The sequence below is a fragment of the Myotis yumanensis genome, unplaced genomic scaffold (assembly GCF_028538775.1).
Source record: "Myotis yumanensis isolate MYYU_CA2020_CCGP unplaced genomic scaffold, mMyoYum1.0.hap1 SCAF_9, whole genome shotgun sequence".
In the NCBI taxonomy this organism is placed as follows: Eukaryota; Metazoa; Chordata; class Mammalia; order Chiroptera; family Vespertilionidae; genus Myotis; species Myotis yumanensis.
This window is the reverse complement of record NW_027223760.1, coordinates 56,053,793-56,076,244: the sequence shown is the minus strand read 5'-3', so window position 1 is coordinate 56,076,244 and position 22,452 is coordinate 56,053,793. Positions and strand designations below refer to the sequence as shown.

The following is a 22,452-nucleotide window of genomic DNA, read 5'->3' as shown; positions in this document are numbered from 1 at the left end:
ATTCCCAGGAGTAATTAGAAGAAAACTCCAATGGACATTGGCATTTTAAAGCCTCTGCTTGCGTCATATTTACTAATGTCATATTGTCTAAAGCAAGTCACATGACCAACCTCAGTGTCCATGTAGGAAGGGGCCACCTAAGAGATTGGAAGGAAGGCAAATTTTGTTGGAGGCCATTACTAAACCATCTGACTTTAGCCTCATGTGGGGGAGGGGAGAATAACTATAACAACAAAATGAGATATAATAAAGTTTTCAAAGAATTGAAAATTTGGTATTATGCAGATTTTTTTATCCTATACATTTGAATTTGGAGTTTTATAAGTTCATATAAGAAGGAGCTGTATGCATGTGGAATTTAAATACACAAACTAAGTCTTTAGAGGGCTGCTATTTATTACACAGAAAATTAAATTGTTATGTGAAAAATCTGAACAAAAATACTAGATTTACCAATTGGAATTGTATATTCTTATACAAAGAAAAAAATATCTCTAAAGCACTAAATGGAAATAAAAACTATTTTCTCTTTCTTCTACTCAGGTTTGTATGTCATAATGGATATGAAATAATTTTAGTATAAACTATGTAACACAACTATCATCAGAGGGGAAACATCTTTGCTATGCAAGACATAGTGAATTAATTATTTTGTAACACGAGTATTTGTTGAGCCAGATTCTTACTGTTAAAATAAGCTGGACAAGTTTCTGCTAGAACTCACAAAAGAGGAAAAATAGAATAAGTATTAACAAGTGTGATGAGTGTTAGATGTCACAAGAGTGGCTTGTATGGGAGAAGATTCCTGGTGATGCTAAGTCTTCAGTATAATTCTACACTTTTGTGCACCTGCAGTATCTTAAAATGAGAAAATAAAGCTTTGTTTATGTTTTCTGGACTGAATTTTACTATGCTAAATTTATTATAAAAATGTTGCATGCTATCAGTCATCAATTTTGCTAAATTTTGGACCCCTTTAAGGGTCTGAAAGCATATTCCTCCCAGATGCCAGGGCTCTCTTTCCAGCGAGATATTTCATTGTTTTTTCCTCTAGGTCGGGCTTTTGAAGCTATAAACTTGGAGTTATAAAGTAAAATTATCTTCTTTTAATTGTGATATACCTATCTCATCACTTTGATTTTGCAATAATGCCATACAAAGTTACCTGTGTAATCTTTCTTTACCCTATAAATTCTTAAGTAACATCCTTTTTATGGGATGTCCACATGTAAAGTATTCTAATTATAGATATGTACATTTTTTAAATTTCCACTCTGCAAGCCTTATCTTTTCCATACATTAAAATAACATGAGATTTAGTGAAGTAATTTACATGTATATTCCAAAGATTTTATCTAACGCCATATTGTAAAATATTTTCCTTAACTTTAACAGAATTTTCAGTGTCCAAAAATATTTTTCTTGATTTTTAAAGCCTTTCAAGATGTAAATACAGAGATAGAATTCATATGTATATAATATAAATGAAAAATACCAAATATTAAATAATTTCAATCCTTAGCAAAATCATGTTATAGAAATAACATTCTCCTAAATGAAAACTTACTTTATATTCAGAAGTACCCTTTATACATACTTTGATCTAAAATCTTACCTATTTGCCTATACAACATGTCTATGTATAGCTGAAATGTATGTGTAGATTCCTTCATCTTCCTTATATTACCAGGCAATGTACCTGCCTCACATTTTATTATGTACCACATACATGTTGTTATAAAGATTTACAATAATGATTATATTTTCATTTAGGAAAAAAGATATGTTGAATTGTTAAATATCATTCCCCACTTGAACTTTTTGAACTTTCAAATCCCTACCTGAAGAATAAAACCTCACAGCTAAGTAAGATTCTTATGTCTGTGTCTTCCATAATGCAATGCCTTTACAGTTCAGGGAAGCCTATAATTCCTTGAAACTCCATCTAACCAAAAAGAAAGAAAAGAAGGCTCATCCTGCAAAGTAATTCCATGTTAGCTGTGCTAGCACATAGGTACCAACTAAAATTATTGTATTTTATGTTAAAGAAAAATGGAGACACTAAAACAAGGCTGAACTTCAATTTTTTTCCTCACCCAAATACATGCTTATTGATTTTAGAGAGCGAGAGAGAGAGAGAGAGAGAGAGAGAGAGAGATTGGTTGCCAGGGCAGAACATCAAATATTTTTAATTGTATAATGTTGTTTCACAGAATAGTTACCACTCCAGTAATCTCCCAGCTTCTAATTTACAGCTTTCAGTTTACAACATATTCTCATCCACTTCTCAATCAACAGCTAATAATCTCCAGTTGGCAGAGCCACTTGGAATATTTTGAAGAGCCAGTCAGTGTAGAGACCTCCTGTCCCAACGTATTTTTAAGTTTGACAAGCTTATTCTGGCTTTTTCATCCATCCAGATACACTTGGATGAAGCTCCCGCCAAATTTTTAATATCTCACAGCGGGGAGAAGAGAGACGGCAGTTGTATGAAACTGTAAAAGGAGTGACAAAACTGACATTTTTATAGAGTCAAGGCTGCCAAATATAGAAAGAATGGGAGATCCTTCCACTTCACAAAGTCATTTCACAGAGCTAAGCAAAGGTGCAATGTTGCCGATTCGTAAACTGAGGTTACAGAATAGACAGGCTGGATTCATGATACCTCTGCCAAAATAAATGGAAAATCCCACCTCATTGGATCATATTCCATTAGTGGAAATGAGAGGGATTATGTTTTGTTTGTTACTCATAAATCATTAAATGGCTCAGTGCCAAGTATTTTCAAAATAGGCAGCCATTTTTTGGATGACTATGAAGGAGAATTTTTCATGTTCCAAATAAACAGTGGTTTTGCTCAGCTTTTTACACAGTCCCTCTCCTTTGCAGGTTTCCTTCTGTAAATTTATGTGAATACTTTTAGTTATTTAGCTAATCAATTATGTCTCCATGACCTGACATATTGTCCATTCAAGGTAATTTAAGACTACCTGTATAGCCAGTGATTTTAGAATATTTTCTCTTTTTTTTTGGATTAGTATCTAACAGTCACCTAGAGTAATAGTAAGATACTTATTTTACTTAAATCATGGTGTCCCTGCTATTTTGAAAGACTAAACATGATTTGATTCCAACTGGAAAATGTGGGTAGCACAGTGTGAAACAATTGATAGTGGGATAAGGGATGGAGTCTTAGTTTGAAGTGAGAGATTTCCCAAGTAGCACAGGTTTTTAAAGGGAAATGTATATTGATAGTGTGTGTTGAGCCCTAAAAGCCAGATTCAGTACTGCTTTGAGTTTTACAAAACAAAGGCTGTGTAGTAAGAAAAATAATTTAAGATCAATAATAAAGCAAGATCTATAAAGAGCAGATGAATGAATCAATCACATAATTAGTTAATTTTAAGAAATATGATCTATATAAAGTAGAAGACTGAGAAATAAGCAATTCATCTCTAACCATTTAAAAATGTAAATATCCAGGTATGAAATAAAATCTCAGGAAAATAAGGTCCTACCCTTATTGAACCAGCCTTGAGATTATATAACCTGTGTGTGTTTTAATGTTGTTAGCTAGATGAATAGATATACAGATATATTTCTATCTATACATATATATTTGTGTATATATATATACAAATAGAAAATACTCTTTATTTTAGAAACTTGATTGAAATGTGCTTTAAAGGCTCCCAGGAGCCTTTGGAAACAGCTGAGGATGCCTTGTCTTAATCAGATACAAATCTATCTATTCAGGCAGAAAGAGTAAAGAAGCTTTCTTTCCCCCCATTTTTATAATTACCTTATAGAGCAGCAATTTTCTACCTTTTTCATTTCATGGCACACATAAATTAATTAATAAAACTCTGTAGCACACCAAAAAAATATATTTTTGCCAATCTGACAAAAAAAAATAGGTATAATTTATATTCATTCACACCAGATGACTATTGTCATGTTGGCTGTTGTTATTTTATACTAGAGGCCCAGTGCACAGAATTCATACATGGGTAGGTTCCCTAGGCCTGGCCGGCGATCAGGGCCGATCAGGGCCTTCTGGCTGCCAGCCAGGGCCTTCCTTCATTCCGCGCCACCCCCTGGTGGCCAGTGCATGTTATAGTGAGTGTTCGAACTCCTGGTCTCCTGGTTGAACTCCCAAGGGGACACTTTGCATATTAACCTTTTATGTATATAGATTATATAGAGAGATTTGACAATAGTCAGGTACTACATGTTTTAAAAATTCTTGTGGCACACCAGTGTGCCATGGTACACCAGTTAAAAATCACTGTTATAGAACATTCCTGGTTCCATTTCTTCAGTTCATCTACTGACTTTGCCACTGTATTACTTGGGTAAGTCTTTCTAGGGACTATTTACATTGGGTTCCCCGATCAACTGCCATGAGTAAATTTAGTCACAGGAGATGTGACTAAATCTAAAAATGGTATTAATACAATTACTCTTTGCATGTTTTCACATGTTAAAGATCTGAATAAATATTTGTTAGGGATTGTCTACAGTATTTCAAGTTCACAGATACAAATGAAAATAATTAGAATATTAAATCTACACATTCCATATGTTTAGAGACATCTAGATATGTTACTGAAGTTTATTTTTCATTCATATACTTGGTGTTATGATTATTTCTTCAAAAGATAGGCATTTATGATATCATATAAATATGGGTTATGGAGTTATATAGATTCAACTTACTATTGACAAATTTGCCTCTGGTCATCTTATAAAATTGTGTGACAATGGAAACATATTTCATTTGTGTTCTCCGGTGATATATTGTGAGCCCTTATACCAAAATGTTGTAATATGAATGAGTAAATAAATTACATAGAGATAAAATAAATGTTTAGCCAATGGCAACAAGGCTTCTGATATACAGCACTTTTATTAAAGGCAAAAATATGCTTTCTAGATTCTGAAATACATCATTCAAACAAATTAATCACTTGGCTGCTTTCTTTGGCAAATAGAGTCAAGATGTGAATTAATATTTTTCTACTTATTTAGAGTAGTTTGATCACCCAGAAAATATAAATATTAAATACTTTGTCAATGAAAGGATAAAAAGTGAGACTTCTTTATAATAAGCCTATGTTCTGAAAAGTGAAGTCTATAACAACACTATAAATATTCACTACTAATAGAGCAGGCTATTATATACTTTTGTTACTTTTTAATAAGAGTTTATTGAAAAATATTATCTGCATGCAGATATATTAAAGGCCTATGAGATTTGGTTCATATTGCACTGATTTCAAACATAATATTATGTTTCATTACTCAGATTCTAGAGATAAAGGATTTATTTTTATGTGGATTGTTATTTTGCTATGTTACAAACATACTTAATATGGAATCTTGCCATAGATCAAAGCTTGAAAAAAAGAAAATATTTTTTTAAAACCCTCATTTCTTCAGCATTTTCCAGAGAAATTGCAGACTAGAAGATAAAATTAGCTTTAAGCTCAAAAAAAATAATAAAAGTTCACAAAATTTATATATCATGTTTTAAGAAGGACAGATTTGTTTTAATTGTATGCAATTTAATATTTAATGATTGAATTTCTAAAACCTGGGATATTACCCTAGGTTACTAGGGCAAACATTCAGAAGGCACACAGGATGCCAGTAACAACAGCATGAGATTCCCAGAGGAAAGAACTTATGTGATATATTAGCTGTGTGGCAGCATAGCAGTGTGGGATGTTGAGCCTCAGGGTAGTGTTCGATGCCATCTCATGGACCAATGGGGGAATCTCTTAGTAAGGGATTAGCAATGACACCAACTAAACCAGCAAACATTTCAAGTATATTTCATAAAATATGAAGCTAATCCTATGTCAAATCCTTCATATTTAGTCAATAAACTGTTATTTACTTCTCTCTCTCTCTCTCTCTTTGACTGTGAATGCCTTCAAGGGGAGGACTCTGTCTTATTTATTTGTATATTCCTCACTCCAATCCCTCCCATATCTCATTGATCACAGTACCTGTTACTAGACATTCAGTAATATTAAGTGTATGTATGAATGATATATAGGAACTTCAAGTCACCAAGGACAGGTGAGATTAGTTTTTCTCAGTTTATAAATACAGAGTATTATATGAAATATACTTTTATATGAAATATAAATATAAATTTTAATAAAAGTAAATAACATTTTTAAAAATGAGGTATTAGGCATTTTAATGACTACACTTTCTCTATCTTAAAGACAAAACAAAAACTATTTTTACAATCCAACCAATTAAACTGGATTATAAAATGATCCTAAATTAAACTATAAAACTGTGCTGTTATTATTATAGCAATATTGACTTGCAACTTCTATAATTGCTTTTGTAGATTTATTTATAATACTGATGCTAAGTAGAAAAAGATATGCTTTTCCCAGAATCTTCCTCTCTTTTTTTCATTTTATCCCAATATTTTATAATATATCTATATATAAAAGCCTAAGCGACCATCTGACCGTTCTACCATCCGACCAGTAGCTATGACATGCAATGACCACCAGGGGGCAGACACTCCTACCAGTAGCTATAACATGCACTGACCACTAGGGGGCAGACGCTCAACACAGGAGCTGCCCAGCTTCGGTGACTTGGCAGCTGCAGTTCTCAGGTGACGCACCCAGAACCAGAGGAGAGGGAGCCCAATTCTGGGGTGCATCACCCCAAAACAGCCCTCTTGCAATCGGGACCCCTCAGGAGATGTCGGAAAGCCAGTTTCGGCCCGATCCCACAGGCCAGGCCAAAGGACCCCACCAGTGCACAAATCTGTGTGCCGGGCCTCTAGTTTGAAAATCAATTTGGATACACTAACTTTTGAAGTTCTGCACTCCTCCATTCCATTTTCATAAGTTGTACCCGTTATGTATTTGTTGCTTTCTTTTTGTTCCATTGCTAATTTAATGGAATTCCAGTATCAAATATGTAATCTAATTCCTAAAGAACATAGTACATAAAGATGTTAGGATTACTATATAATTATCAAATGCTTTCACATATATATTTATACATCTGTAGTATTCATTTATCCATATAGGTGTACGAATATATAACTAATATTGAAAACCATGAAGTCTTTTATCAGTCTGTTTTAAAAGTTGAAATGGCAAAATGTCACATGGTAGCAGAAAACAACACAAAATAGCCTATACTATTTCTAAAATCCATACCATATTCTTACAGTTTTTCTTATAAAATTTCACAGAACAGGTTTTATACTGGTATTATAGAATTACTGAACCCTCTTTCCCAGAAAAAGGAAATAAGAGTAGATCTTAAGAAATCTATTCCTCTCATTTTCTGCCAAGATGATTTTGACTGGATGTTTCAGCTCTTGGTGACAATGATGATAATGTGTTTCTTCCATCTGGAATTGTCCTTGGAGAAAATATCCCTATGGAGAATCTTGAAAGACTCATTATTCCAATATTACAAATATGAAAATTGAGGCAGAGAGAAGTGTAATTTTCTCAAATTCACGCAGAAACTCAGAAGTGAAGCCAGGAATGGAACCCAACTCATGTGGAAAAGATCTAATGCAACATGCAATATCAAAGCTTGCAAAGGTAATTAAAGTGAGTAGTATGATTACCTAAATTGTAGTACAGGAAAATAGTGTCATATTTACAAACCTAATTATATTGAGAAGGAGAATTACCTGAATGATAGTAATCATATGGATGGAGTTCACATATTTTATATGCTTTACTTTTCTGTCTTGAATGCTTTAAAAAAATGGGAGTTTGAAGTATAACAGGAACAAAAATAATTAAAAATAAAAGTGCAATCTAGAGCCAAACAAATGCCAGGTTTAAATGTTGGCACCAAGTGTACCTATTTCTGTAATCATAGGCAAATCACTTAACCTTTGAGTCTCAACTTCCTCATCTATAAAATAAGAATAGTGTTTAAAATATCTGGAAAGTATATATTACAAGTAATACATAAATAGCACCTATTAATATGGTTGCATAGTCATAAGTAAGTATGTGTGGTTATTAGGTAATAATAATACATGCACACATATCAGCTAGTTTTTAATATATCTTCTTTTACTGTATTTTGAGTTATTCATCAGATTTTTTCCAAATTTCCTTATTATTTTATTTTCAAATGGATTAATATATGTATGGGTAATACATTACATGATAGAAGATTTCAATTATGGCCTAATAGACCACTGCAAATTCAGAGTTAAATCTTAGTTTAAATATTTTTTGGTACAGGCATCTGAGAAAACTACTAGTTTCGATGGAGTGTTGTGATATGAGTAATATTAAAATAAAAACATGTTTGGAAATTGATATTTCTTTTTGCTTTCTCTTAGCACCATGCTAAGAGAAATTCAGATTGTTTCTGAAATGAAAATGGAGAATATTTGAAATATTCCTGGAGTAGAATAAAACAGAACTATCCAGACCAGATATAAAGACTTATTATAAATTAGAATATTAAGACTGTGGTTTTGTCACATCAAAAAAGCTGTGCATATATGGAAACTTGATTTAGAACAGAGTCAAACAGTGATCAGTGGGAAATGATGGGCTATTTAATAAATTGTCCTGGAACAACTTGTTATCTATATGGAATAAAGTAAATTTAGATCTTTTCCTTGAAATAGGTATGAAAACAAACACTTTAGGGATTACACACTTTAATTGAAAATGCAAACTTTAAAACTTTTAGAAGAAGACATAGAAGACTTTCTTACTGTCCTCGGCAGAAAGATGGGTCTTCATGAAGACATCAAAGTAATATGCATAACAGAAAATTGATAAATTTGAATATATGAAATCTTAGATTTTCTGATCATCAAAGGGCACTCGAAGGACTGAAAAAAAGATGCAATAAATTGAGAGATTATAATATCAGCCATATAACCACAAAGCATTAAATTAGCGTTTAAAACATACTTTAAAAATCTATAAAGAATAAATTTAAATTAAAAAGAATTCAATGCAAACCAAATATGCAGAAGCACTTTAGAAAAGAGGAAATGCAAATGGGCCATAAGCATTGTAAAGATGCTTTACTTCATTAGTAATTAGGAAATGCAAAATAACATGCTTAGATACATTTATAATCATTGTATTGGAAAAATGATAACTCCTAATGTTGGCAAATACATCTCTATATATAAAAGCCTAAGTGACCTTCCATCTGTCCGACCGATAGCTATAATGCACAATGACCAACAGGGGGCAGACTCTCAATGCAGGAGCTGCCAAGATGTGGTGACTTGGCAGCTGTGGCTCTCGGGTGATGCACCCGGAACCAAAGAGGAGGGAGCCCGATTCCGGGGTGTGTCATCTGAGAACTGCCCTCTTGTAATCTGGGACCCCTCAGGAGATGTCAGAGAGCAGGTTTTGGCCCAATCCCCACAGGCCAGGCCGAGGGACCCCACCAGTGCATGAATTCATGCACCAGGCCTCTAGTGGGTAAATAAAAACTCTTACACACTGGACTGTGGGAGGTTAAATTGATGCAACTTTGGAAAATAATTTTTCCGTATTATGTTAAGTTGAACATTCACACAACTTGTGACCCATCAATGCAACTCCTGGATATATACTTAGAGAGGTTTGATCATGTTTATCAGAACACACATACAAGAATATTTATAGCAGCACCATTTATAAAAGAAAAAAAAAGTAATTCAAGTGTGCATGGACAGGAGAATAGATAAACTGTGGTATATTTACACAATGAAATAGTATAGTCATTTTTAAAAAATGAGTGAATACAGTCCCTTAAATCAATATGGATAGGGCAAGAAGCCTAAAAGACAATCGAACTTAAACAGTACTTTTTAAAGTAACACGTTCTGAAAACTGTGTGTTTGCTTTAAATAAAGACTTGGGGATGATAAACACAAAATGCAATGTGAGAGGACACTTAGCTTAACAAGGATATACAATGATGAGAAATGCAGTATGAAAGGAAAAATGTTCCTCCTAAAGAAGACAGTGAAATGATGCCAATATTTTTCTGGTTCTGATCATGGATAGGCACCTAATGGATATTTAAAATTATACATGTATAATTTTAGATAACATTCATAATAATTAAATATCTATATTTAAATGTACTAGGTAAATTCAATTAATATGTTAGAAGGAAAACATCTCTACAAAGCTGATGTGAATTATATAATGTCTCATCTCAGTATTAATATTTAACAAATAACAGTGAATTTTTTTTATTTTGACCTTAGTTTTAGGAAATTATAGGAATTACATATTTACAAAGTAAAATGAAAGTACAAAAGGCAGAAAAAAAATAGTTCAAAAAAAGGGACTCGCTCCGAGGTGCAGTGCTCAGAGAAAGCTCTGGGAAGCAGCGGCCGGTGCTCACAGTGCCCTTTCGGACCCAGCTTCCTCTGTTGTCCCTGAGCACGTGTTGAATTGGTTCAGGAACTGACAGCTAGATGTCAAGTCAAAGAGCTTGGGAGAGAGGGAAGATTTTCACCAAGATAATTATTAAAATGTTGTAACTGTGGATGGTGCCAGATGGTACCAGCACTATTGTGATCACTTCGTGAGGTATATGTAGTCACTGTGTTGTACATATTATTTATTATGTACAATAATACATACATACAATAATACACCTGAAACTAATATAAAATTGCGTGTCAACTGTAATTGAAAAATACATTTTAAACGATGTTACCTCTAACTCAGAGAAACCCTTGGTAAAGCCAGATACCTGTGAACAACCTAAACCAATAGTTCTTTCTCATCTATTTTTTATATGGTATCTCATAAAATTGACATGCAGCACTTCATATGGACCTTCTGAAAGTTTAAAAAGTATTATCATGAACATGAGACCTGATTAAATTCAGTGTTGGTGTATTTTCACATTCATTCCTTCATCATGTCTTTGTGTAAGGCATTGAGGAACTGCTTTTTCATTGGCAACAAAAAAGGAGGGGGAAATGCCCATTTAATTTTCTTTCTTTCTTTTGCTTGTTTGTTCCTTGTCTTGTTAAAGGTGAAAGTCTGGTTCCAGAACAGGCGGATGAAGTGGAAGAGAGTAAAAGGGGGACAGCAAGGAGCTGCGGCTCGAGAAAAGGAACTGGTGAATGTGAAAAAAGGAACCCTCCTCCCTTCCGAGCTCTCGGGCATTGGCGCGGCCACCCTCCAGCAGACAGGGGACTCTCTAGCCAATGACGACAGCCACGACAGTGACCACAGCTCGGAGCACGCACACTTATGATACACGCAGTGAGGACCAGCTCCATTCTCAGGAAAGAAGTGTTGTGACGGCAAGCCTTACTCCAACATCGTTTACACAGAGAGATGACTATGACAGTGATTGTTTAATGTTATTCCATGCAGGCATCTCGAGTCAGTTTCTCACGATTTCTAGAGGGTTTAACACTAAGTGCCACTTATTAAAGATGCTTCCCGGTGAAGATGGAGAAAGGTGAACTCGCTTTGAATATTCCAGGTGTGTGGGTGGTGTGTATGGCAGCGAGCAGGTATGTTTGCTTTTGCTTGCACTGAAGGAGGAATTGCTATCAAGAGCAAACTATGAGACATTTTCATTCCACATGCCTCCAGAATGAAGATGCAGAAGATGAACTTGCTTTGAACATTCCAGATGCCTGAGGTGATGTGTATGACAGTGGGCAGGTATTGGCTTTTGCTTACACTGACAATTAGATTGCTTTCAAGAATAAAAACATGAAACATTTTTATCCTGAACAACCACAGTGCCTGAAATCACTCTTAAGTGGATAAAAAAAATGTATTTTAACTCTGTATATATTACCCTTAAGTCATTTTCCTGTCTTCACTACGTTTAGCAACGCATTCATATTAGCTGATGAAAATAGGCACTGACGATGACAATCAGACCAGCTTCCTGTCTTTATATCCACTTTGTCATCCCAGAGACAATCAGCACATGCTTACTTGTGTTCAAGTAGAGAAAAATACATTAGAGTCTGATAGGACATATTCTTGTACCACAGACAAAACAAATCTTATGTTGCATTTTCTATCAACTGCTGCTAATACATTATTATAAAAGTTACCTAGCTCCTCAATTCTTCCTATCTTATAGCTTGAAAAAAAAAATAGGATCATAGGCAAATCAGTTACCTTGCAGAAAGAGCTTTGTATGACATTGTCTGATTTTATTTCTATAAAATGTTAGCTGTTATGAATATCATTTAATTTACAAGAAAAAGGTTTCCCCCTGATCGGTGATGGTGTTAGACAAGTTGCAAAACCAAATGGATTCCTCAAGTTGGTGGACAATAAAATTCTGAATGTCTTCAAATAAAATTCAGTAAAAACATTATTTTTTTCATATATGATGTATTCATACAAAACAACAATCTTTGTATTTTGTAAAAAACAAAGTGTTTAATAAATGATCCTTTGTAAATAATTTTGGTCTCCCTACTGTGTTTTCCTAAATTTTTACAGGTTTTAATGTAAATACTTAATATATCCCAAATTCATCTGCACTTGTGGGAATCCAGATGATCATAAATTAATGAATCATCTACGTGAATATTTCTGAGAGTTTTATTATAAAAAAGCAGTCCTCTAATATCATAGACCATATAGTAATGGGCATACACTAAGCCATTTCCCTGATTTGAGAAATAAGCCAAATAGATTTCTTTGTGCGTTTTATTAAATCAAAGATAAAAGTAAGAAAAAATGTAATATTATTCACCACAATGAGATAAGTAAAATAGTCATATGTTTTAAAGCGTATGTATAATATGTGTGAATTAGTCAAATAAGTCAAAATATCCAAGGTTGTTGATGTGAAAATAAGCTAAATAAACTAATAAGCATTCTCAGTACTGATGGACATTGCCAATAAAAAAAACTCAGATTAGCCCTAGCTGGTTTGGCTCAGTGGATAGAGCGTTGGCCTGCGGACTGAGGGTCCCAGGTTCGATTCTAGCCAAGGTCACATGGCTGGGTTGTGGGCTCAATCCCCAGTGGGGGGCATGCTGGAGGCAGCCGATCACTGATTCTCATCATTGATGTTTCTCTCTCTCTCTCTCCCTCCCCCTTCCTCTCTGAAATCAATAAAGAAATATATTAAAAAACAACAACTCAGATTATATTAACTTGACATATTTTGTGTCATGCATGATTGCACATGCATTGGATACCTATGTCCTGCTTACAACTTTATAACATTGTTTTTTCATTTGTTCCATATTTTAAGCAGAAATGTATGGAAAGATACAGCAGCTCCCCCCAATCAATTAGAAATAGAGAATAACGGTGAATAAAATTTTCCCCAAACCTTATTATTTCATTGATTTCATTTGTTTAGAACGATGATACTGATGAAAAAATGACTTTAATTTACTTAGTCTAGCATGATATGTAGACAATATTCAAGACATGAAATAACCAGTTGTATCACATTTTCCCTTTGTGTAATAAATTTTATCACAGCAGTTAGCAATATTTCTGTTAGCCTTGGAGGGAGGACTATTCAGATTAACATCTTCCAGGCATAAAACAGACACTCTCCTATCAATCACTTGAATTAGTTAGAAGTGTATTTGTACTGATGACATCTATGTGGGTGGACTGACTTTCTTGTTGTAGGATTTAAATTCAAAACATCTTGACAAATTGGAGAAGTGGGAAAATATAAATTGAATTGAGTTCAATAGGGACCAAGTGGAGGATAATTCATTTCGGCAGGAAAATAATTTCCAGAAATAAGAGGAAAGGGCCTCTTAGAAGCAGCTAAAGAGGGAGCCTAAGGATTGTGGTCAAATAGAATGATATAGAAGAATTACATTTTAGTGTGATAAATGAAATAGGAAAAAGTGATTCTGAATATAGTGGACATTAAGGAAATGTGAAGCATTTGTTAGAGAATTGTGATGTAATGAAATTTAACTCTAGAGAACACGAAGAACCACCAGGTAGGACAGGCCACTTCTGACCAAAAGGGGGCATCATTTTATTCATAATGGATTAAAATTATCCACCACATAAGATGCTAGAACACCTTAGCACAATTATGACAAAATTACAAGTAAACAATTGAGCTAGATTAATTTTAATTAGAAGAATTGGCAGTCTTTTTGGAGTGTTTTAGTATTTCCCATCTTAAAAGTGGTGCATAGATTTGCTAGATAATACCTCAACATCCTTCTGGAATTACACTCCTACCAGGAAATTTAAGATTTTATCATGCACTATCAAGTTTAATTCACTCCAGAAATGACAAAATCTAAAAGAACTCTGTTTTTATTCTATACTGGGATCCTGGCTCTTTATGATATCGTTTTATATAATGCCCTTTGCATATAATTCTGTCACAGACTTAGTAGCTCTGTGGAAATTTATATAGCATGAAAGTACCTTCCTCTGAAAATAGTATGGAATCTTGGTTAGAGTCATTTTTTCCAGCAGGATTTAGAGGGATGAACACTACAAAGTTTTTCCAAAAGTTGATCCACATATTTTTAACTCATTGTTAACATGACCCCAATTACCTCTTACTTCCCATATTTACCTAAGGTTGTCAGCCTGTTTTCCTCTTCAGAGACTTAAGACCCAAGCTTGCCATTTTGTGTGTGTGTGTGTGTGTGTGTGTGTGTGTACACAAACTAAATGCACTTAAAATAATTCCAACCATAGTTTTAATAACTTTCGAATGACATTACATAAAATAAATGTGGGAATGACTTGTGAAATTCAGTAGGGTTTTCCTTAGGAGAATAGTATTAGATTAAAGGGCAGAGGGAACAAAGTAAATGATAAAAATATATATTTTATGTTTTTAATGATACTGGTTTTCAAGAACATTTTAAAAAATTGCTGGCATATCTATAGCGGCAAATGCTAATTTCCTTTTCAGAGGAGTTTGGAGGTAATTACAAAACTAGAATAAAATCAGTAACAAGATGGCAGAGTATTCTAAGTTAGTGATGAGAAAGATTTAGTGTAAAATATTCTCTCCTTTATTTGTAAACATACCTAGACTGGTGAGTCTAAATAGTATATAGATTTAAAAACATACCTCAGTTATGCTGTGACCTGTTTCCTAATAAATTGGTGTTAAAGTAATTAAGTTAATCTTTGAGGTGAGTGGTAGTTAGATTAGAATGAGATGTTTATCAAACACAAATACTCAATTAGTATAGTTTTTTTTAACTATTTGAGGAATAATTGCATTTTAATCAGTTGCTTTTATTGTATTCTTTTATTTTATTGATGAAATGTTAAGCACACAGTATATATTTAAAGCTGAACTAGTAATTGTGGGTAAATTATTTGCTTGATTTTGACTTTCTTTAGGTGAGAGCTCAATTTTATTTAAATTTGTAAACATTGGAATGAAATAATTTTTATCTCATTTCTATATTATCTAAGATGATATTTTAGTATTTTAAAAAATTTAAAAGTAAATAGAGTGCATGTTATCTAAAATGGTAAGATTAAAAGGATACTTCTTAACCCAAGTGCCCATCAATAGTCAGCTGGTAATGGGGAGAGATCAACCAAAGTACTTATATGCATGCATATAGGCCTAACCAATGGACAGAGACAACAGGGGGGTGAGGGCATGAGTGGGGGGATGGGGGTACTGTGGGGATAAGGACACATATGTAATAACTTAACCGATAAAGAAATTTAAAAAAATAGTCAACTGGATAAAGAAGATGTAGTACACATATACAATGGAATATTACTCAGCCATAAAAAAGAATGAAATTTTACGATTATTAACACCATGGATGGACTTAGAGGGTATTATGCTAAGTAAAATAAATCAGATAGAGAAGCCAAATATCTTATCATTTCACTATATATGAGATCTAAAGAACAAAATAAATGAACAAACAAAACAGACTTATAGATACAGAGAACAGACTGATGGTTGCCAGATGGGAAGGGAGCTGGGTGAAAAATGTGAAGGGATTAAGAAGTACGAATTGGTAGTTATAAAAAAGTCACAGAAATGTAAAGTACAGCATAGGGAATATAGTCAATAATATTGTAATAACTATGTGTGATGCCAAGTAGGTACCAGGATTATCAGGGGGATCACTTCAGAAATTATATAATTATATGACCACTATGCTGCACACCTGAAACTAATCTACACTAATAAAAGAGAAACATGGTAATTAGCGTACGACCGCTACCCTTCCCATTGGCTAATCAGCATATCCTTATGCAAATTAAATGTCAGCCAAGATGGCGCCGGCAGCCATGCACTGAAGCAAACAGGGAGGCCTGCTTGCTCCAATGATGGCAGACTCCAACGTTCCCCGCCTGACTTGCCGGCCTCTCAGCTGCAAATCTCAGCAACTATGTTGCAAATATAGAAGCTAAACAAAACCCTAGAAACCGGCTTTCAGTCAGCCAGGCTTCAGCCAGCCAATCGCAACACTGTATCAAATACAGAAGGTAAAGGCCAGAAACCTGCTTTCAGCAGCCAGGCCTCAGAGCTAAAGCTGGACCAGAATAGAAAAAAAAAAAGAAAAAAAGGAGCAGTTGGGAGCTTCAGTCACCCGCCCGCCTGAAAAAGGCCCTCAGCCCCTCAGCCAGACTGGCCAGGCACCCCAGTGGGGACCCCCACCCTGATCCAGGACACCCTTCAGGGCAAACCAGCCGGTCCCCACCCGTGCACCAGGCCTCTATTCTATATAGTAAAAGGGTAATATGCCTCCCAGCACCGGGATCAGTGTTTCAGGGGGCAGCGACCAAACCCCCTGATCGCCCTGCGGCTCTGTGTGTGACAGGGGGCGGGGCCACAACCTATCTCCCCTGCTCTGTTTGTGACAGGGGAAGGCGCCCCAACCCCCTGATCAGCCCTGCTCTATGCCTGATAGGGAGAGCTCCCCAAACCCCTGATCGCCCTGCGGCTCTGTGTGTGACAGGGTGCGGCGCCCCAACCCCCCCCCCCCCATGGGCCCTGCTCTGTGTGTGACAAGGTAGAGCCATAACCTCTCCATCGACCCTGCCCTGAGTGTGACAGTGGTGGCGCCCCAACCCCCTGATTGGCCCTGCTCTGTGGGTGATAGAGGGTGGCGCCCCAACCCCCCTCCACGGGCCTTGCTGTGTGTGACAGGGTAGAGCCATAACCTCCCCATTGGCCCTCCCCTGAGTGTGACAGGGTGCAGCGCCCCAACCCCCTGATCCGCCCTGCTCTGTGTGTGACAGGGGGCGGTGCCCCAACTCCTCTATCGGCCCTACTCTGTGAGTGACAGAGGGCAGTGCCCCAACACCCTGATGGGCCCTGCTCTGTGTGTGACAGGGTACGGAGCCCCAACCCCCCTGATCGGCCCTGCTCTGTGAGTGACAGGGGGCAGTGCCCCAACCCCCTGATTGGCCCTGCTCTGTGAGTGACAGGGGGTGGTGCCGCAACCTCCTCATCAACCCTGCCTTGAGTGTGACAGCGGGCGGCGCCCCAACCCCCCAATTGGCCCTACCCTGAGCGTGACTGAGGGTGGCATCGCAACCTCCCAATCCGCCCTGCTCTGTGCATGACAGGGGGAGGTGCCCCAACTCCCCAATCAGCCCTGCTCTGAGCCCGACCAGGGGCTGCACCTAGGGGTTGGGCATGCCCTCTGCCACCCGGGAGCAGGCCTAAGCCAGCAGGTCAGTATCTCCTGAGGGGAGGGGTCCCAGAACGCAAGAGGGCACAGGCCGGGCTGGGGGACCCCCCCCCCCCCCAGTGCACAAATTTTTATGCACCGGGCCTCTAGTCCTATATAATAAAAGCATAATATGCTAAGTTTCTGACCAATTGGTTGATTGTTCAGTCCACCACTCGACCAGTTGTTATGACATGCACTGACCACCAGGGGGCAGACGCTCTGACCAGTAGGTTAGCTTGCTGCTGGGGTCTGGCCTGATCAGGACTGAGCAAGAGGACCGGACATGCCCTGGGTCCCTCTCATGGTCCCTCCCCAGCTGGTCAGCCCCCATCAGGCCCAAAAGGGACTGGGCAATCGCTGGCCACACCGAGGGACCCCACCTGTGCATGAATTCATGCACCGGGCCTCTAGTATAAAATAATATTGAATGTCAACTGTCAATATAAAAAATAAAACTTACATGTTCAATAGAAAAAGACAAATTGGCTCATGACATTACACATTTTATAAAATTCACATCAACTTAATTTCTTTTAGACAGTGGTTCTCAACCTTCTGGCCCTTCAAATACAGTTCCTCATGTTGTGACCCAACCATAAAATTATTTTCGTTGCTACTTCATAACTGTAATGTTGCTACTGTTATGAATCCCAATGTAAATATCTGATATGCAGGATGGTCTTAGGTGACCCCTGTGAAAGGGTCGTTTGACTGCCAAAGGGGTCGCGACCCACAGGTTGAGAACCGCTGTTTTAGAAGAATTCATCATATCTGAGTTCACTCCCCTCTCATTCAGGTCTACATTCCTGAATCCCCTTGCTTGGAATGCTCTTTCACCATATAGATCTCCTACTTTCTACCTCATTTCCAAGGTGTCCACTTCCTCATTCAGGCCATCCTGGATCTTCTAAAATAAAATGGCACCACCTGTCACATTCTACCCCTTTAAGTAGTACTGTTTTTCTTCTTAGCTGTTAGGTAAGTATCTGCCAATTTCTTCTACCATTGATTGCAGGCTTCATAAGTGCAGGAACTCTGTTCACTGTGTTCATTGCAATGAGTCTAGCACAGCCGTGGGCACACTACGGCCCGCGGGCCGGATCCGGCACCTTTGAAATGAATAAAACTAAAAAAAAAAAGACCGTACCCTTTTATGTAATGATGTTTACTTTGAATTTATATTAGTTCACACAAACACTCCATCCATGCTTTTGTTCCGGCCCTCCGGTCCAGTTTAAGAACCCATTGTGGCCCTCGAGTCAAAAAGTTTGCCCATCCCTGGTCTAGCACCTTGAACAGTATCTGGAGGCTCCACCACCAGCTGATATGCTGAGTTTGTGTGAATTATAAAAGAGTTACTTCTGCCTCCAGATATTAGACTTCCCACACCTGATGACCACGGTGATCATTGTCACACTATATGCTAATTGTGAAGTGAATGACACCCCCTGGAGGTATTCAATGCATAATTTTCACAATTACAAACACTGATTCTGAGCTTGGCATGTTGTAACAATCAATAAATATTTGTTGAATTAATGCCTGAATGAAATGATACAAGGTCCATTCAAAGAAGTGGCTGTAAATCCAAATTAGTTGTAAAGTATAGCTCTGGAACATTTTTAAATGAACAATATATGGGTTAACAGCCAACCCAAAAATTTGGTTATAGTCTTTGAAATTGTGCTCATATGTACCATGTTGGATGAGAATAAGTAGAAAGAAAAGTTAAGGGGACTAGGCTTTAACAGATGTTCATTTATGGTTTGAAAGAAAAGGGAAATTTTTCCTTCTGCTCAGATGCCTGTCTTGAAATTCTCACAATTTTTGCAGACAGTCTGGCTGGTTTCCAAATATACATCGTTGCTTGTCTGGTATGAGGAATGCCATCTGTGCAGTATGGAAGTCCTTTTTTTTATAAAAATGGACTACTAATTACGCTCTGGGCAGGTGTTGTTAAAGTGAAATCAGGTGTCAAGCTTACAATTGTCTGAAATCACTGTGTTATGTTGGAAAAGAATGGCATACCATATTGTAAGGTGGAATTTAAACGTGGCATGTAAGCATTCCATTTTTGGGGTGTTGCACAGGTCAGATTGCATAGCAAAGCTGTAAAACCTTCAGAGTACTTCCACATCAGCATGGAATAAGCTTTACTTTAAATCAATGGTATAGGTTACATCACAGTTACATATGTCCTCATTAAATATCTTCCCAATTATATTTTTTCTGAAAAGCTTATGAAGGAGAAACAGTGAGTTAAAAAAGTATGACTACCAATTCCAAAATACATAAATTAAGTTTGCAAAATTAGTCAAAATCAGCTTTTCATAGTTATTAAATAGGACCCATGTCATTATCAGAGTAAATAGTCCTCAAAGGAGATTATCAGCTCTCTGCAGGGCAAAATTAACCACTTTATTTTCTTTAAATATATTAATGACATAATAGTATTATGTTTTCGCAGTTTTGTTACAGATTTATGTGACACAATCCTTTGATACTGTGCTGACTCATATAAAGCAAGATAGATAGCTTCTCAGATAAATTTTAAAGAATGAGGATAGATAGCTTACTACCACAGAAGTCTTCATTGCCATTGTACAAATCTAATTTTTTCCCTGCTGATTGTGCAGGACCCGTTTGCTATTTGTAGCGCGGTTAATCCACGGTGTCCTTGAGTCCTTGCAGCAGCTCATTAAAGTGCGTATTGGCCGAGGCTACAAAGGAGACCATTGAGCTTAGCAAGTGGAGCATTTTGCCTAAACGCAAGTGCCCCTCAATGGCAGAGCTGGGCCGTATAGTTAAGTCTCTTGATCCCCAAATCCTGTGTTTTGATCAAAGAGGTTTTGAACATAAAGAACATGAAGATACTCAAGACATAATACTTGTACTTTATAACTTTGTACCCGTGTCTGTCGAAGACCAATTTTTAAAAAAGCATTTTATAAAACCATAATTTTGTTTGACACATTGTTCATTCATATTTTTATTTACTTTTTTTTTTTTTTTTTGAGGAAAGTTGCTTTAAGGCAGTGGTTCTCAACCTTGGCTGCACATTAGAATCACCTGGGAATCTTTTTAAAATCCTGATTCCTGGGCCTCATCCTCCGGAAATTCTGTTTCTTTGTTACTAATGTTGTGGCCCCACCCCCATAACAAAGAAACAGAATTTCCGGAGGATGAGGCCCAGAAATCAGGATTTTCAAAAGATTCCCAGGTGATTCTAATGTGCAGCCAAGGCTGAGAACCACTGCTTTAAGGGGAAGGGGTGGGCGGCCCTGAGCAGATCAGGGCGGTACTAGTGCTTGCAGATCACGTGCCAGATCACGTGCAGGACCACGTGCTGGATCGCGTGCCTGACCACGTGCTGCACGCACGCTGCTCAGGGGGCGGGGTTCTGGTGGAGGGCGGTCTGCACGCACAGGGGACCTCCGCTTTGTGGTGGCCGCCACACCTTTGCAGCGGGGCTGGCTCCACGCCAGCTGTCTAGCGGCGACCCCGCCGGCTGTAGCTGAAGGAGCGGGGAGCCGGGCTCAGAAGCTGGAGCAGTTCCGCACCATCATCCGCACCTCACGATGCCGCAGCCGGAGACCGAAACCGTAAATAGAATTCCTTACTTTTCAGGAACCTTCTGCGGACTCCCCACTGGCAATCCATGGTGTGAACCAGTTTCCGTGCCAGGTTTCCCCGTTTTGGGGGAGAATGATTGCTTTTCCTCCTTGCTTTCACCTGAGGTCGATATTTCAATGACTGCCACCTCCTTCCCTAGCCAGTGAGTTGCCTTTTGCTGCGGGTCATAGCTCTTTCCCCAAAATGTCTACAGATCCAATTGCTGGAAACAGGGTGTGACGTTAAACATGTCCCACTTTATGGGGCAATCACTTTTGCAGACATTGTCAACTGACATGGTGTCTCTTTGACATTTCTAGTGGAAAGTCAGCAGTATGCTACTGAATGCTATGGCCTTCTAGCAGGGATTTATTGACAATCAAAATATAATCAGATGCGCATTTCCCATTAATTGATTTTATATGGAGCATCTAAAGGAGAACGTTTAGGCCCAGCCGGTGTGGTTCGGAGGCTGAGCGTGGACCTCGGGGTTGGACTCCGGGTCAGGACAGGACACCTGCCCGGGTGGCGGGCGCGGTCCCGGCGGGGGCGCAGGAGGCGGCCGATCAGCGACTCTCTCTCATCATTGACGTTTCTCCGTCTCCCTTCCTCTCTGAAAGCAATAAAAATCTATTTCAAGGAGCAGTTTTACTAATCTAGGACACACCAGAAGGGATGATGAGGCCTCAAGATCTTCCATGTCGTAGCGAGTTTTTGTAGGAAAGTGCTTTTCCCTCCTTCCTCACTAAACCGCCATAGAGAAGAGGTTGCCGTATGGTGGGTGGCGGTTTGCCTTCCACCACTTCCAGCTGCACCCGAGTCACCTACTGTCCCCCCCCCCCCCCCCCCCACATGGTGCAGCCCTAGCTTCAGACCTTCGGGTATCGTTTTAGTTCGTGTTTCAAGGTTGGCTTTATGGTTTTGTATGTTTCAGAAACATTTCCTGGCAGAATTCATTTCTCCTTTTGCTTGAAACCCCCCCCCCCCCCGCCCCCTTCCCTGCCCGTGTTTCACAAGCTGCACCTGCTCCTCGGAGGTTCTCCCTCCCAGCCCTGCTGAGTTCCGTGCGGTTTTCTCTGCACCAGGGAGCTCCGGGAGGAAGGCGTGATCGTGGGCCCCAATCTCAGTAGTTGATCTGAGATTCTGGAGCAGTTGGTATTGATTGGCTATTACGCTCTTACATCACTTTTCGG

At 37.8% G+C, this 22,452-nt stretch overlaps 1 protein-coding gene across 2 annotated transcripts in view; it reads left to right on the top strand.

Moving 5' to 3' along the window:
* The window catches only part of MEOX2 (mesenchyme homeobox 2), a 63,383-nt gene extending 50,953 nt beyond the window's left edge, over window positions 1–12,430 (top strand). The window contains exons 3-4 of one of the 2 annotated variants that reach the window (XM_070425137.1): window positions 7,520–7,601; window positions 11,032–12,430. In XM_070425137.1, the coding sequence (XP_070281238.1) occupies window positions 7,520–7,601; window positions 11,032–11,210 (261 nt within the window). In that variant the 3' untranslated portion in view covers window positions 11,211–12,430. The remainder of the gene's footprint in view (window positions 1–7,519; window positions 7,602–11,031) is intronic. The other variant, XM_070425138.1, reaches the window with a different exon arrangement.
* The last annotated feature ends 10,022 nt before the right edge of the window (window positions 12,431–22,452 follow it).